Here is an 18,139-nt window from a genome sequence, read left to right on the forward strand (position 1 = left end):
AGGCTGGCCTCGAACTCACAGAGATCCGCCTGCCTCTGCCTCCTGAGTGCTGGGATTAAAGGCATGCGCCATCACCACCCGGCTCCTTACCTACCTTTTAAAAAGAATTCTTCCATAAAATAGAAAGGGAATGACCCCTACTAAGTTCATCCTACAAAGTCATTAACACACTGCAAAATCAGTAATGATGTGACCAATAAAAAACTACAAACCAAATTTCTTAATAAGTATAGAAACAAAACTCCCCAATAAAATTATTTTGTTGTGCCAGATGGTGGTGGTGCACACCTTTAATCCCCAGCACCCAGGTCAGGGGCAGGTGGATCTCTGAGTTTGAGGCCAGCCTGATCCACAGAACAAGTTCCAGGGCAGTTGGTGCTACACAGTGAAACCCTGTCTAGAAAAAAAAAATAATTTTAAAAATTAAAATGTGCACAGTAGACTTTTCACAAGGTGGACATGATCCAAGATAATTGCTCAGATGTATACCATTGTCCCTCAAGGCTTCCAGCGTCTGTGTTAAAAATCACATCTATTAAAAACAGATGTGGGCTGGATTGACGGTACAACGCTGGAGAGCACTGGCTGCTCCTACAGAGGACCTGGGTTGGATTCCAGGATTTCACATGGTGTCTCACAACCTTTTGTAACTCCAGTTCTAGGGGATCCAACGCCTCTTCTGGCTTCCGTGGGCACCTGTACACATGTGGTACATGTATGTAGACTCAGGCACACACAAATCCACCTAAATAACATTTTTAAATTGTGCTTTATTATATTGCCAAACAAGTCAATGCAACTCCTTTCAATATCATTGAAAGCATTTAAATGTATAACAATGTATCTAGATCCAGGCTTTTCTGCATTCCAAACTCATGGCACATAGACATTTAAGGTTAAGTTAAGCGTTGTGCTTTTGAACACCCTCGGGGCGAGGAAAGTAAGTAACTAATAGCCAAGTCCATTTAAAAACAATCCTAGAATTCAGGAGTCTGTGTAGTGTCTACAGGATCCCGCAGGAAAGCCTGAATCAAGGTGCTCTAGCCCTCTCGGGTCTGTAAGAGAACAGTTTAAAAGTGGCCTTGGGGCTGGACAGAGTTCCCGTTTGGCTCAGGTTTTAGGGCGATGAAATAAACGCAGCAGGTACTCCATTTAGGTAGATTTGACACATTACGCGCACCAGAGAGAGGCATTCAAAACAGCAGTAGCAGTGAAAAAGTGGCAGGCATCACTCTTAAGACCCCTGGCCTAGAACTTGCAGGCGCTCAGAGGCCCCCAGCCACCCACGCCCCCGTTCACCCGCACTGCGCCGTTAGCCGTCTAACTGACATCTTAGCTAACCAATGATCTCAGGGACTTCCGAAGAACCCGCCTCCAGGGATTGGGTGGTGCGAATAAACAAAATGACAAACATTTCCGCCAATAGTGAAGAGGGCTCGGGTGCTAAGGCTGTGTTAGCCAATAAGAAGAAGGAACAGTTTGGAAAGGACGTACCCGGCAGCCAACGCTCGTCGTCGCAACGGGATCGCGTGGCTTCCGTTCCGAGAGGGCGGGCCGGCATCCCAAACGGAAGGTGGTAGTCGCTGCCGGAGCTTGTTTGAAACTGGTGGTCGGGGCCGGCGGAGTGTGTGTGTAGCCGAGGACCCGCTGGAGGGCTAGGCCGTTCCTGAGCGCCCCTGCCCCGCCTCTTCTCGGACCCGCTGACCCAAGCCGGGCTCCCCGCCCGTTTCGTGCCCCAGCCCGCCGCCTCTCCGGCCGGCTCTGCGGCCCAGCCGCCACCATGTCCCTGCACGGCAAACGGAAGGAGATCTACAAATATGAAGCGCCCTGGACTGTCTACGCCATGAACTGGAGCGTGCGGCCCGACAAGCGCTTTCGCCTGGCGCTGGGGAGCTTCGTGGAGGAGTACAACAACAAGGTGGGTCGTGCCGGGGCTCAGCCTTGTGGCTGGCAGGGAATGCTCGAGGTGGGCGGCAGCCTCAGATCCCACAACTCTCCTGCGAACTTGCCTTTCCAGCAAGGGGGTGGTTCCTCTGTGGCCCTGATGTTGAGGGTGTCACACTCGTTGCCGTATTTCATTTTGACAGCCGGGGAAACTGAGGCACCGTGTTGTGACATGCCCGAGGCACATAATGTTTTTGCTAGTAATAGCAGGTTTCATACCGGAGTTTTAAGTCCCCCAAGCCACGTCCTCCGTGCCTCCCGTTTCCCCCACTTCTGCCGCAGCGTTTCTGTTGCTAGGCGGGGGGCGGGAGAGAGGCAGTGGAGGAAGATGCGGGCGCTTGGATTGGTGGTCGTGTATTCCTGGCCACGCGAGATTTCTGATAGGGCTATTTATTGCAAGATCTTCCCCATCTCAGGTGTTTCTCTTGGATACAGAGCCCTAATGCTAGGTTGTCATTGGTCACTGGTTTTACTTCCCGATGTTCACCAACACCCCCCCACCCTCCCCACTCCCCTACCCCCACCCCCCATCCCCGTCTATCCTTGGAAACCTTGGTCTATGGCATTATCCCGCCATTATTTCTGAATAGAGGAAGATGACATTTGACCTGTTCTTGTCGTGGTTCCTTTCACGTTGGTTTGCAGCGTTGCTGGACATCCGTCACTTCACCAAAACGCTGGTAGAGGAGAGAGCTTTTAAGCTGGTACTTCGGGATATAGTTTTGAAAGTGCTGAGAAGATTTTTCTTTCCCCAATCTCTTGACTTCATTCTTCTGTTGTAATTTAAGTTTTTTTTTTTTTTTAAAAAAAAAACCTGGCAGATATCAGAGCTACTGAAAGCTTTGGTCAGTGTTGTTTAAAGCCAGTACTCTGGCTTACACTGTGGACATCAGACTGGAGACAAGATGGGAGGAGTGGAAGACGTAGATAGTCTAGAATTTAGCTAGACCACCTTGCATCGACCAAATTTGCATTGCCTGGAGCGGAATTTATTCTTTCTAGCCCGCAGTGGTATAGGAAAGGGGTTCTGTGTTACATGTGAATATTCAGATGAAAACATTTGGACATTTTAAGTTTGTTTGTAGTATTTGAGGAGCACACGCGTTTCTCTGGGTGAGGGTCCCCATTTCTTTGGCGCCCTTTTTGAGGGATGGGTGAAAGGACTGACTTTCCTTGCCTGGACCCGCACACACACTCACAGTTTACAGTCCCAGGGAGCGAGCACCGCCCTTCCCTTTGCAAACAAGAACCTTGTTTCTTTTCTCTTCTCTGATGGCTTCTCCCACAGTGCTAGAAATCTGGCTGGCTTTCAGGGTCCGGGTGTGGGTAGTGTTAGTGAGGTTACGACCACTAGAACTGTTGTTTAAGGATTCGTGTAGGAAAGAAATGTAAAATATGTCCATTAAAGGACTGTAGTTTTTTTCCCCCCACAAACACACAAATTAATTTTTGTTTCCCTTTAAGCTCTTCTAGAGTCTTTTATCTAACAGAGGAGACATTGAGTACCTGCAGAGGCCAGAAGAGGGTGTCACAGTCCCTCAGAGCTGGAGTTACAGGCTGTTGTAAGCCACCCAGTGTGAGTGCTGGGAACCAAACTCCAACTCCTGCGTGAGCCGTGAGTGTTCTTATCTCTAGCACCTCATTTTAAAACTGGACGTGTCCAGTGCCTCCTAAGGAGCAAGTATCTAATCTAATCTACTCTAATCTAATGTAATCAACCCTCAAGCTGGGCCTGGTGCCTCTCACCTGTAATTCCAGCACTTGAAAGGTTGAGGTAGGAGGAGTTTTGTAAGTTTGAGGCTAGCCTGGGCTACATAGTGAGCTTCTAATCAATATGAGTTATAAAGTGAGACCTTGTCTCAAACAAAAATGCATCTTTCCTATTATCTGTGAACAATATATTACTCATATCTTATGGGATTATTATTTGAGATGCAGCCTCATGTAGCCCAGGCTTTGACCTCCTAATTCACCTGCCTCTGCCTCCCAAGTGCAGACATTACTTACACACACATACACACACACACACACACACACACACACACACACACCTACACACACCTACCTTGTGAGTTCTGTTTTTCTAAAAGAAAAGTGCCATATCTCCTTCCTTGTTTGTTACCACAGACTCCTTGAAGGTGGGAGATGAAAGAGGTATGACAGGGCATGGGACAGTATGATGGCAGCTGTCAGAATTAGTTTTTCCCAGCATTCCCGAAGTCTGTGAGGCAGAGCAGTAGGTTGTGGATATAAGGAAGGGTATCTGGCTGCAGGTGCCAAACTCAGAAGAGCTGCAGTTCTCTGAAACAAGATTTTGTTGGATAAAGAAAAAGAAAATCATCAGTCTTTTGGGACAAGAAGAGGGAGTGCAAGTTGGCAAGTACTTGGGAGCCTCTAGCCTGGGCTATAGAGTGAATTTAAAGCTAGCCTGGTCAACTTAATGAGAACCTGTCTTTAAAAGGTAAAAAAAGACCTGAGGATGTAGTTAAGTGGGTAGAGTTCTTGACTAGTATGTATGATGCCCTGGTTCAACCTCCTGTGCTAGAAAAGAAAAGGAAGGAAGGAACGAAGGAAGGAACGAAGGAAGGAAGGAAGGAAAGATTACATTGAAAAAGAATAGAATAGATGTGGAAGAAGAGGCCTATGTATAGGCATCATTGGAGAAGATCTCCCACCAAAAAATGAGACAAAAAACTCCTCCGATTTGTAGTTAAAGAACTGAGGGAAAGAGTTGACACGTTGAGTTCGGTGTGGGGTGGAACTCCACGTGTTGACCAGGCAGCTTTGAACTCAGAGAGCCACTGCCTGTGCCTCCCAGCTGCTGTGCTTAAAGGTGTGCGCCACTATGTCTGGTTAATTTTTCACTTTTTGTACAAGTTTCATGTGGCTTAGACTAGCCTTGAATGTCTCATCCTCCTGCCTCTACCTCCCAATACTGGGATCACTACTATTCCCAGCATTCCCCTCACCCCCCTTTCTTTTGATGAGGTCTTAGCTGTAGTTCAGTCTTTAAACTCTATCCTTCTGCATTAGCCTAACCCTCAGCCCATCCCCAGGGCCGGGACTATAGGCATGGTCTGTTCCACCAGCCAGAAGCTCTCCTTCTGAGCTGGCGGTGGTGGTGCACACCTTCAATCCCAGCACTCGGGAGGCAGAGGCAGGCCGATCTCTGTGAGTTCAAGGCCAGCCTGGTCTACAGAGCTAGTTCCAGGACAGGCTCCAAAACCACAGAGAAACCCTGTCTCAGGGGGGGTGGGGGGACAAAACAAAGAACAGAAGCAACCCTTTTGAAGATGGCAGTTGAAAGTGTGAGACTAGTGAGGTGGCTAAGTTGGTAAAGTGCTTTCTGCTCCAGCGTGGAGACTTGAGTTCAGATCCTCCAAAAGCCACAAAGCCCAACAGAAACAGGATCCTTGAGACTTGTTGTCCAGCAGTTGAGTCAAATTGGTGAGCTCCAAGTTTAGTAAAATACCCTGTCTCAAAACCTAAGAAGGAGATGACACGTGTGCACACGTACACGAATGTGCTAGAGCGAGTACACTTCTAGGAATCTATCCCAGTGAAAACACACACACACACACACAGAATTAAACAAGGATATTCATTGTGTGCTGTTTATGGTAGCAAAACAATGGACCAAAATAAATGAGCAGTCAAATGAATTGTGGTGTGCTTAGTGCAGTCTGCCTAGAAGAAGAGGTGGGGCTATTTGTGGTTGGCCTGAGAAGACACTCAAAGCAAGGTGTGGGATAAATCATGTGGGACACGTCTGTGTTTGGGGGTTTTTATTTTTTTGTTATATATTTTAAAAAACCTACCACACACACGCTCAACACACACAAAAAATGCATGGAAAATAATTTGGAAAGATACGTATAACCAGTCATTGTAGAGCATAGCAAGAACTTGGCAACATTAGTCAGTACAAGAAGTTTGGCACTAGAAAGTTCTTGCAGTGGCTTGGCTATCGGCTCTCCTAAACTCTAAGGGGCTTTTTTTCCCCATAGAAACTGTGTCCATGCATTGGACGCCAGAGGTTATTGACAAGTATCTTTCCTGGTTGCTCTTCATCTTATTTTGGGGGCAGAATCATGAACCTGGAGCTTGGACTCTGCTAACCTGTCCGACCAACAAGCCCTAGGGATCCTCCTACCTCTATCTCCCCAAAGCTGAGATTCCAGGTGTGCCCACAGCAGACTTTTAACATGGGAATTACTCTCAGGTTCTCATGCTTGTGAGACAAGCATTAGCATTTTACTGGCTGAACCGTGTCTTCTGCCCACAGAATCTTACCCTAAAGCATGTGAAGCTAGTTTGCTTCAATTCTGTCCTCACAGAGAGTGTCACTACTTTTAGTATCTTATTAGTGTGATTTAAGGTTCTTTAATCTCAAGAAACAGGAATCTACCCAGGATAGTTTTTATGAGTGGAAGCTGGAGAGATGGCTCAGTGCTTAAAAACGCTGTCTGGCCGGGTGGTGGTGGCGCACGCCTTTAATCCCAGCACTCGGGAGGCAGAGGCAGGCGGATCTCTGTGAGTTCGAGACCAGCCTGGTCTACAGAGCTAGTTCCGGGACAGCCTCCAAAGCCACAGAGAAACCCTGTCTCGAAAAAAAAAAAAAAAAAAAAAAAAAAACAAAAAAAACGCTGTCTGCTCTTTTAGAGGTCCTGGGTTCAATTCCCAGCACTCACATGGCAGCTCACAACCATCTGTAACTTTGGTGTCAGGGGATCTGATATCCTTTTCTGGCCTCCTCATGCACCGTTTGTGAAAATGGCACACAGACATGGATGCAGACCAAACATCCATGCACATAAGATTAAGGGAGAGAAAAGGATGGTTTAGGGTAACAGGAGAGTTGGAGATCTGGAAGGATGAATCTCTGGCCTCTGCCAGGCAAATCAGGAAGTGGAAAGCTGCTCTCACACCCTGCCCTTCACAAAGCAAGGCTCATGTCCTGCACCCTCTCCAGTCTACTCATGTGCCAGCTTTTCCTGCATCTCCATGCAGTGTGGGTGTGGCCTTTCCCATTTTCCCTTCCAAACGAAGAACTGAGACTAAGTAGGATTAAGGTCTCAAGTTCCCAGACGTGGATTTGGTTGATGTGGCAGAGCTAATACAGTGATCCCAACCATGGCTGTACTTGGACCACTGGGTGCTCCAGCAGATAGATACCTGTGTGTGTCTTTACCACAGATTCGCATCCCCTCCTCTGGATGCTGCCTAGGCACTGGGTACTTTTAAAGTTCTCAGGAATTGAAATATAGACCACAGTTACAAACGGCTGAACTAAGGAGAGAATGAAATCAAGCTGAGGTCATGGGTGCTTACAAAATGGGAGTCCTAGGCAGGTAGATTAATAATAATAATAATAATAATTTCCAACCGAGTCACTATTTGGGGCCTTCATCTTTCCAGTTGTCTATGTATGTACTATCCTAGTATAAACTGAAACTTTTCTTTAAAATTTAGGCCTAGGGATGTAGCTCGATGGCAGAACACTTTTTATTGGGATTTGGGGTACCAGAAATAATGACAACAGTATCCAATGGGAATATTAGAAATAGGCACAAGAAAGCCAAATTAGGAAACAGTAGCAGGCTGTACAAGAAGAAAAACACAAGCCAGGTCTTTAAGATATCTACTAAGTGAGACTACACAAAACAGTAGTGTCAGTGTCTCGTGCCCCTGGGATTAGCTGTCAGATGCCTGGTATTGGTAAGTACTGAAAGATCAGGGCCAGGAAAACTGTCAGTGGTTTGTGGAGGAAGTAAGATAAAATCTTGGAGCTCACCCATTGGGAAAGACAGTAGATACATAATTATTAAGGCCGGTATGAACGTCTCGACTTGACAGGTTGGGAGCAGGATTAGCAATAGTAAGAGACCTGGCCAAGGGTTGGTGAGTAGTAAGTAGAGTCCTGGAAGCCTGACACTGCTGATGTGTTAGTATTGGGCAGGGTTGGGTTGGTGGAAAGTGTGTGGACACAACTAACAAACATGGGAAGATGTATAAGGAAAGGGGGAAGGTGGACAGTGGTGATTAGAGAAGGAAGATGGGAGGTGAGGTGGGTGAGCATTGGGTGGCAGAAGGCCTTGAATGTTAGGTGGAGAGGACTTCAAATGGAAAATGTTCACAGAATCTGATATTTGAGGTTTGGGGAAAATGTCTCATGGTTTGAATGACAATTTTTGAAAGTTAGTGTAGACCTCCTTTTTTCCTGTTTCACTTTTTAAATGAATTATTTATTATGTATACAGTCTCTGCCTTCAGGCCAGAAGAGGGCACCAGACCTCATTACAGATGGTTGTGAGCCACCATGTGGTTGCTGGGAATTGAACTCAGGACCTCTGGAAGAGCAGCCAGTGCTCTTAGCCTCTGAGCCATCTCTCCAGCCCTCCAGTTTCACTTTAAGGTGTTAACTGCCTAGCCATGTTCTCCACCTACAGCTGGGAGGAAGACTACTTGGATGCTCAGGGTGTGTCTTCACCCATCCAGACTGAATCCTGGATATCGAGACCAGGATTTGCTATCAGGGATTGTCAGTGCATTGCCCTTGGAGTCACTCTTAGTGCTCTGGAGTGTTTCAGAGCACAGGGTCGTCTCCTTCCACACCCATCCTCCTTATCTCCCTACACGTTTATAGACCTTGCATGCCTATGCCTAATTTCTAAAGATCTGTTGATGACGAAGTTTGGCTCAGTGGTTAAGAGCATTGATTGTTCTTCCAAAGGTCCTGAGTTCAATTCCTGGCAACCACATGGTGGCTCGCAACCATCTGTAATGAGGTCTGGTGCCCTCTTCTGGACTGAAGGCAGACACATAGAAAGAATATTGTATACATAATAAATAAATATTTAAAAAAAAAAAGAAAAAGAAAAATCCTTACAAATGTACAAAAACCACTGATAACTATTGTACCAAAGTTAGAGGTCTAAGATTAATATACAAAATAAACTATTTCTATATAATAGCAATGAGCGGTTGAAATGGAATTTTGAAACCATGCTAGGTTATATAGGAAAAATGCATTTAAAGCCCTGAAAAATATATTTACAGTATCATAGAGTTCGATAGAGATAAAGATAACGAGAGGGTTGAAGATCTGTACAGCAAAACTTTAAGTCATTCCTGGACAACTAAAGGTGACCTAAATAAATAGACTCAAACTGACCCATAGATTCAAGACAATTGCAGTTAGAACTTCATTAGCTTTTTGTACATTTTAGAGTACTGCTCTTTAAAGTTGATATGGAAAGACAATCGGCATAGAACAGAAATTTTATCAAAAGTAGTCAGAGAATTAAAAGTCAAGGAGAAAACAACTCAGCCTGATAAAAAGCAGAGCAAATTCTCGCAAGATGGAGACAACATGAAGCTCTGCCTCAAAAACCTTCTTAAGTAGAGTGAAAATACTTTTTACAACAATGTTCGCAAAATGTGTCACTAATTTGTTAAAATCCATAGGATGGAGCTGGGCATAGTGGCACACACCTTTAATCCAAGCACTCAGGAGGCCGAGGCAGGAGAATGTCTGTGAGTTTGAGGTCAGCCTGGTCTGTGTAGGAAGACCTTGGTTCAAGCCAAAAGGGAATCGGGAATGCAGCTCAGTTGGTAGAGTACTAGCCTAGCGTACGTGAAGCCCTGGTTCATTCCCCAGCACTTCATTAAGCAGGCTGTGATTGTACATCCCTGTAATCTCAGCACTTGGGAGGAGAGACAGGAAGGTCCGATTGTCTCAGAGAGTAGGTAGGCGGGTGAGTTTAGCTCAGAATTTAAGAAGCAGAAAGCCTGTATTCAGATTGTCTTTTTCTAGCTTTATAGCGTTGGCTATACTGAACCCTGCGATTCTTGAGTTCTCATTTGTGTTGGGATCATCAGTCGAGGGGCTTCTCACTATAATTACTTGGCTGTACCCTTCAGTGCTCAGACCTGCGCCACTGACCAGGAACCTGATGTATTCGGTGCTGCTGGAGAAAAGCAAATGCTCATGTGTTTGAATTTTGGTGTGTTGCAGGTTCAGCTTGTTGGTTTAGATGAAGAGAGTTCGGAGTTTATTTGCCGAAACACCTTTGACCACCCATACCCCACCACAAAGCTCATGTGGATTCCTGACACGAAAGGCGTCTATCCAGACCTGCTGGCGACGAGTGGTGACTATCTCCGTGTGTGGAGGGTAAGCAGGGGCTTCCTTAGCAGACAGCTGCCGCGTGTCCTGAAGAGCTGACAGGTAGTATCCTTGCAGCATGGAGGTGACAGCGCGTGCATCTGGGCCAGTCTGGTTTTAGCTCAGGTTTTCTAGGAAATCTAGCCCAGGTGCCACAGAATCTTACTACTGGCCTCAGTCAGCCTTGAAACTTGAGGCTCAGTTAACCTGGTGTGATGGGGACAGTCTTCTGTGAGGCAGAGAACAATTGGGACCTTGTACTCCACTGATCCCAGGCTGTTGATTCTGTGCTGTGGGGGTGGGTGGGGGTCTTCCCTTTTCAGCTGAGCTCAGCACAGGGGTTTCCTTGTACATGGGTGCAGAGCTAGAGAGTAAAGCTGGGAGAAGGGCAGGTTTGAAAGATACCAATTCAGAAGTTCCTCTGGGTTTTATTTAGCCTTTGTTATAAAAAATATTTTCTCCCTTTATCCTAGATTTCCTAAGCAGGACCTTGGGTGGGCGGGGGAGGTGTATAGACAGGTGAATATCTTAAATTGTTGTCCCTTCAGGTTGGTGAAACAGAGACCAGGCTGGAGTGCTTGCTAAACAATAACAAGAACTCAGACTTCTGTGCTCCCCTGACCTCCTTTGACTGGAACGAGGTGGATCCTTATCTTTTAGGTGAGGGCTTTGAAATCAATTTGAAGCAAAGGAAGATATACATTTCCTCAGATTCGGGCTGGGTCTGTTTTTGTAGAGGTGGGGGTTGAGGTGCACACCTCATCCTAGAACAACCAGTGAATGAAATGGGCTAAATATGGAATGTAATTATTAATTTCTCTCTCTCTCTTTTTTTTTTTGTTTTGGGATTTTTTTTTTGGTGGGGGGGTGGGGTTTGAAACAGTTTCTCTGAAGCTTTGGTGCCTATCCTGGAACTCTCTGTAGACCAGGCTGGCTTCAAATTCAGAGATCTGCCTGCCTTTCCTCCCCATTGCTGAGATTAAAGGCATGTACTATAGTTATTAATTTCTTATGGGGAAGTCAGCTTTTCACTGTGTGTACATCACATCTCTCCAGCTAAAATTCACAGTCCACACCTATAATACCAACACTTGTGGCGTGCAGGCTGGGGGATCTTGAGTTCAAGCTCAGCCTAAACTATATCAGGGTATTCTGTCTCAAGAAATTCTCCTCCCCACCCTACAAGAAACACGTCAGTGCTCAGGAAGTGCTGTGCTGACTGTCCCCTGGGCCAAGCAGAGAAGAGGGGTCTGTTTGGAACCCCACCTCATCAGTGCCGGCTTGCTCTGGTATCTGCAGGTACCTCAAGCATTGACACAACCTGCACCATCTGGGGATTGGAGACCGGGCAGGTACTAGGACGAGTGAATCTCGTATCTGGCCATGTGAAGACCCAGCTAATTGCCCATGACAAAGAGGTAATGATATTTTTCTCTCTCCTTTTTTTCAGGTGCTTTCTGTATCTGCAGGTAGAGGTCATCCTGTTCTCTCACTGGTTTGCGGGTTATGTATGTGGGCGTGTGTCTTGTCCAAGTTGAAAATTAATGTGTTAAAACAGAACAACACTTACAATTTAACCTTTTAAAATGTATCATTTATTATGACTATTATGAGAGAGAGAGAGTGTGCCTGTGCCGGTACATGGATACCACCGTGCTTGTGTAGAGGTCAGAGAACAGCTCTGGGGAGTCGGTTTGCCCCCTTCCATTGTGGGTTCTAAGGACTGAGCTCAGGTTTGCAGAGCAGTACTGTTAGCCTGTGGCTGAGCCACCCCACCAGCCCAAATGCTTCATTAAATGGCACTAATAACTTAACCTGCAGTCTGTCATTTTCCTTTCATACTAGAGGTTGCTGGAGGTATTTTTTTTTAATTGATTTTTGGGAATCTAACATGACCTTGATCACGCTCACCTCCTAGTTTCCCCATGTCCACCCCATCCCCTGCCTCAAAAAGAAAAAAAGCAAATTCATTTTGTGTTATCCATGTATTCACTGGAGTACAGTTAAATTCCTAGTGGCCAGCCCCCCAACAGAGGATGAGCCTTCTTCTCCCTGAATCCTCCACCAAAAGCATCAGCTGAGGAGAGCCTTGTGGTGGTTTAGCAGGTGGAGCTAGCTCTTCCATACTCACACCACCACCCACATCACAGCAGTGCTATGGGCTGGTGGGGGCAGGGCCAGCTCTCCCATGAGGTCTGGAGACAGAGGTTGCTATTTTTTAATAAAGTCTCCTATAGATATCCTAGAAGCCGATGTGTTAAAGAGTAATTTCAGGGTAACCCTTCTCTCTAAATATAATATCTTCTTGGAGATGGGGAAACAGGAAGGGGAGGAGTTCATGACAGGCAATCCTTATTAGCTATTTTTCTCTAAAACAATTCTGTGTACTCTGGTATGTTTACTGGTCTTTTTACTTTCAGTAAAATTTTAAGGCAAATATGGCTTATTGATGTTTCTTCTGTGTTTACTGGAAAAGCTGAGGGGGGTATCCTCTGGTGATTTGTGGGGGGAGCAGGCATAACTGCTCCCACAGAGCCTGGGTCCTTATCTTGTGTCGTTGTCTGCCCCTTTACCTGCACAGTGAGTGGTACCAGTATTTCTTACACAGAAAAAAAGATACCTTAAGGTCAGCAGAGTATCATGTTACGTCAGATTGCTCATTCTGAGGGGTTGATCTTCGGTGTTGCACTCCTGAGAGTAAGATCTGTAGGAAAACACTGGGACTTAACTCCTGCTAAGCTAAGAGTGTTCTGCAGAGATAAACTAAAGGAGCTTGTGGAAATGTTACGTAGAAAGGCCTTTGTTCTCTGCTAGACCCAACCCAAGGTGGGAACTACTCAAAGTGTCTGGGAATATAGCTTGGTGATGGAGTGCTTGCCCAGCATCCATGAGACCCTAGGTTCAGCCCGTTATGGAGGAAAGGGGTCTTGCAAGGGTGAGCCTGAGTGATTTAGAACAAGAGAAGGCTAATACAGTGAGGGACTGAGAGGACAGTGACAGGAGGTGCAAGCCATGGCTCCCAGAGCCTGGGTTTACCTGGCCAAGATGCTTCTGAACAGAGAGAGGAAGGATAAGTACTCAGCTGCTTCTTGTGTTGCAGCATCCAACTTCCCACCTCTGATTCCTTTGGCTGAACCATCTAGAAGCAGCCAGTAAAGCTGGGACTCCACCAGACCTGGCCTGTAGGAAGCAGTCTCATGCAGCACAGAGAAGAGCAGGAGGGCTGGAGAAATAGAGTAGATGACACACTGGAAAGAGGAGCCCGTGATGGCAACTCTGAGTTACCACCTTCCCTCTTTCCTGATGAGCCATGCAGGTGGGGCTGAGGAGCAGTTACTTACGTGGAGAGAGCTTTTTGCTCTGAGTCACACTGATGGGGGATTACCCAGAACCAACAGGAGAGCAGATGCCAAACACAAAACACACTTTTTAGTATGTTTTAGTAGTAATGATAGCTGACATTGATATGGAGAAATAAATAGAATTTCTCACTAAAAAAATATTGGGTCCCAAGGCTGGAGAGATGGCTCAGCAGTTAAAAGCACTGACTGTTCTTCCAGAGGACCTGAGTTCAATTCCCAGCAACCATCAATTCACAACCATCTGTAATGAAGTCTGGCGCCCTCTTCTGGCCTGCAGGCATACATGTAGAGCGAAACTGTAAACATAATAAATAAATGTCTTTTTTTTTTTTAGTGTTAATTGATTTCTCTATTTTCTATAAATGAGTCTTTAAAAAAGAAAAATATTGGGTCTGGGGCTGGAGAGATGGCTCAGCAGTTAAGAGTATTGACTGCTCTTTCTTTCTTTCTTTCTTTCTTTCTTTCTTTCTTTCTTTCTTTCTTTCTTTCTTTCTTATGTATACAATGCTCTGTCTGTGTATATGCCTGCAGGCCAGGAGAGGGCACCAGACCTCATTACAGATGGTTGTGAGCCACAATGTGGTTGCTGGGAATTGAACTCAGGACCTTTGGAAGAGCAGGCAATGCTCTTAACCTCTGAGCCATCTCTCCAGCCCCCTTGACTGCTCTTCTATAGAGATCCTAGAATCAATTCCAGCACCCACATGGCAGCTCATAACCATCTGTAACTCTAGTTCCAGAGGAATCCTATGCCCTCTGCAGGCACCAGCTACTCATGTAGTGTACATACATACAAGCAGCCAAAACACTCATACAGATAAAATAAAAAGCTTTCTTTAAAAATGTAGGTCCTCTAGACACTCTGGGTACTGAGGGACAAACACAGCTAATAGATGCCCATCTGTTTTGTTCAACGTGCTAAGCCCCCCTTTCTCTAACGGTGAAGAAAGGTTTCTCTGAGGTAAAGAAAGGGTGGTTCTAAAGGGTGAGATGCAGTGGTGCCTGTGACGCAGGCCTGCATGCCTGTCAGCTGAGTGGGTAGATGCAGGGGTGGGAGGATCGAGAGTTCTGGGTTATCTACTACATAGCAGGTTTAATGCTAACCTGGGCTACATAAGACCCTGTCTTAAAACAACAGGAAAAGAATGATTAAAAGGGGACCCTGGGTGCCTATAATTCTAGCACGTAGTAGGTAAAAGTGAAACAATCTAAAGTTTGGTACCAGCCTGGGCTGCATAGCAAGACCCTATCTTCTTAGGTCTGACACACCAGACAGACAAAGGCTTTGTCTAGTGCTATGCACTACATAAGGACATATATACCACCTACCACGTAGCAAGTTTGAGGCCAACTTGGGCCACAGGTGGGCCACATGAGATTTTTTTTTCTTCCTTCCTTCCTCCCTCCCTGTCTCCTTCTCTCCCTTCTTTCCTTCCTCTTAACTGGATATACAGACTAGCTTTAATAAAATTACAGCGTATTGAGGCACAATTTTAAGCCAGTAATCAGAAGGCAGACACTATGAGTTTAAGACCAACTTGGTCTATACAGTGAGACCTTGTCTCAAAAATAAATAAATAAACATAAATAAATGTTCACTTTAGGGCTGGGACTATAACAGTAGTAGAACAGTTGGTTACCATGGTGATAAGTAATAAATAAAATGTGTCCAGGGGTCTTTATGTAAGGTACAGTGTCAGATATTTCTTCTAAGAAAATATGAAGTATCATTGCTGCTTAAAAAGAGGGCTCTAGGGGCTGGAGAGATGGCTCAGCGGTTAAGAGCATTGCCTGCTCTTCCAAAGGTCCTGAGTTCAATTCCCAGCAACCACATGGTGGCTCACAACCATCTGTAAAGAGGTCTGGTGCCTTCTTCTGGCCTGCAGACATGCACACAGACAGAATATTGTATACATAATAAATAAATATTTTTTAAAAAAGAGCACTCTAAAAGGGACATATGTGAGTTGTCCTAGGAAGGGGAAATTGGGGATGGAGGGGGGATGAGAACATAAGGGAGCAGGATGGTTGAATTAGGGAAGGGATAGAGAGGGGGAGCAATGAAAGATATCTTTATAAAGGGAGCCATTATGGGGTTAGGGAGAAACCTTGTTTTAGAGAAATTCCCAGGAATCTTCAAGGAGGACCCTAGTTAAGACTCCTAGCAAAAGTGGAGCGGGTGCCTGAACCAGCCTTTTCCTGTAATCAGACTGGTGACTACCCTAATTGTCATCATAGAACCTACATCTGGTAACTAATGGAAGCAGAGGCAGAGATCCACAGCCAAGCTCAAATTATTTTGTTTGGAATTGGATTCAGTCCCAGCGGCTGCTTACACCAGTGGGGATGTTCCCTTCTGAGACCATGCTGGAGCGCTTGCATTCCCCTGGAGGGTGTAAGGCACCTGCTACTGCTACTGCAAATTGTTCCTCAAAAATCAAAGAGTTCATCATTTAGGAATCAGATCAAGGCTTCACACTGGTTTTCCACTTCTGAACGTCACACTTAAATTCCCAATTATGTATTTCCATTTAGCAAAGACACAATAGAAAATAATTGCATCTTTGCAAAAGGAAAAAGAACTCAGTTCTTCATGAGTCTTTTTCTTTCTTGCCTTTTATTTATTTATTTATTATTTTGGTATCTTAAATGTTGATCACAAAAAAACTTCTGGTTTCTCTTCCTTATGGACTTGCATTGCTGAGTATGTTATTGCTTTGACTTCTGTTCCCTGAGGGTGCTTAGACAAAAAAGTCTTCTCCCAACCCAATTGACTGTAACTTGAAGGTTTTTTTTTTTTTTTTTTTTTTTTTTTTTTTTTTTTTTTTTTGGTTTTTGTAGACCAGGCTGGCCTCGAACTCACAGAGATCCGCCTGCCTCTGCCTCCCGAGTGCTGGGATTAAAGGCGTGCGCCACCACCACCCGGCACTTGAAGATTTTTTGATCAGTATTAAGTATTTTCACTTCCCAGGTATGACGTATTCATCAGCACTGAGTTGTAAAGCCAGTCGTCCAGAAAGGGAAAGGTTAGAGTCTGCAACTCATCTTCCTTGAGTTTCTACTTCTACTGTTTGGAGGGGTCCACGGTCCCTGTATCTGTCATGTAACTGTGGCCATGGCACACTGTTCAAATGCTTTTTCCAGAGCAGATCCTCATGCATGTAACTGGACAGCAGTCATGTGATCCAGACATGCATGCTTCGATTGAGTGGAGGGTACCCATCTTTGATTGCCTTCTGTTCCTCCATCAAACTGTAATCTCTGACATCCTCCTCTTCTTGAGCCATGATTGAAGATTTTTTATTTTATTTTTATTGAAGACTTTTTATTTTATTTTTCAAGATTTATTTATTTTTATGTGTATGGATGTTTTGCCTACATGTATGTCCTTGCACCACATGTGTGCCCAGTAAAAGGAGGCCGAGAGGGAGTGTCCGATCCTCTGGATCTGTAGCTGGATCTCTCTTAGCTGAACCTGGGTCTTCTGCAAGAGCAACAAATACTCTTAACTACCAAGCCATCTCTCTAGCTCCCAGATACCCTTTTAAAAAACACAAAAACAAAAGTTGTGATTACCTTTTTCTTACAAATGGGTCTCAGGTCTAGGTTTTATAGCAGAACCAGCTTGAAAGAACCACGAGGTAGTTTGTCGTGAACCTGCATCTGATAAGTGAAACCCCTAGAGCCCAGAAAATACCTGCCTTACTCTTGGAACAGAGTCCTTGTTCAGACTTGGTATTCTTTGCCAGTCAGTAAGTTTGTAGTTTTTGTTTTATCACAGGGTTTGGAGAGGAAGAATCGAAGCCAGGCATGGGAAGAAGTCTACCAGGACCTGTGGTCAAATGATCTTTATTCTCTGAGAAGTCACTGACTTACCTACTTTGTGTCATGAGTTGGGTTCCGATGAACTGGAGGTGATAGGTTTCCACTGTGTGGGAAAATGGCTGATGTAAACCTGACGCTTCTTACCAACAGGTCTATGATATTGCATTCAGCCGAGCCGGAGGTGGCAGGGACATGTTTGCCTCTGTGGGTGCGGATGGCTCTGTGAGGATGTTTGACCTCCGCCATCTGGAACACAGCACCATCATTTACGAAGACCCACAGCATCACCCACTGCTCCGCCTCTGCTGGAATAAGCAGGACCCTAACTACCTTGCCACCATGGCCATGGATGGAATGGAGGTAAGCCCTATAAGCCCTGTCCGTTGGCTCCGGTCTGCTTAGTGTTTTTACAAGAGGAGCTCTCAGGTGATGGCAGTTTTGTACTCAGTAGGTCTTTGGAAATACCTGGAGACGTTTTTGGTTGTCAGACGTTAAGGAGGAAGCATAGAACGTTCCTGGCATCAAGTGTATAACATCAGGGAAGCTGCTCATCACCCTGCAGTGTGGACAGACAGTCCCCAGCAGTCTCAGTCTCCTCAGAATGCCAACAAGAACTGGGTTCAGCTTCTCCCTGCTTCTTTGATAAAACAGAGTTTCTGTAGCTCAAGCTAGCTTGGAACTTACTGTGTATCTGAGGCTAGCCAAAAACTCACTGCAATTGTACTGCTTTTGTGTTAAGAATTTCTGATACAGGGCTGGAGAGATGGCTCAGTGGTTAAGAGCATTGCCTGCTCTTCCAAAGGTCCTGAGTTCAATTCCCAGCAACCACATGGTGGCTCAC

At 45.5% G+C, this 18,139-nt stretch overlaps 1 protein-coding gene across 1 annotated transcript in view; it reads left to right on the plus strand.

Annotated features, from left to right (window-relative positions):
* Window positions 1–1,558: 1,558 nt before the first annotated feature.
* The window catches only part of Dcaf7 (DDB1 and CUL4 associated factor 7), a 25,794-nt gene continuing 9,213 nt past the window's right edge, over window positions 1,559–18,139 (plus strand). The window contains exons 1-5 of the mRNA XM_005369424.2: window positions 1,559–1,918; window positions 9,962–10,120; window positions 10,660–10,771; window positions 11,411–11,529; window positions 17,449–17,658. Coding sequence (XP_005369481.1) covers window positions 1,781–1,918; window positions 9,962–10,120; window positions 10,660–10,771; window positions 11,411–11,529; window positions 17,449–17,658 — 738 coding nt within the window. The 5' untranslated portion in view covers window positions 1,559–1,780. The remainder of the gene's footprint in view (window positions 1,919–9,961; window positions 10,121–10,659; window positions 10,772–11,410; window positions 11,530–17,448; window positions 17,659–18,139) is intronic.

This window comes from Microtus ochrogaster, unplaced genomic scaffold (assembly GCF_000317375.1).
Source record: "Microtus ochrogaster isolate Prairie Vole_2 unplaced genomic scaffold, MicOch1.0 UNK48, whole genome shotgun sequence".
NCBI classification, from domain to species: domain Eukaryota; kingdom Metazoa; phylum Chordata; class Mammalia; order Rodentia; family Cricetidae; genus Microtus; species Microtus ochrogaster.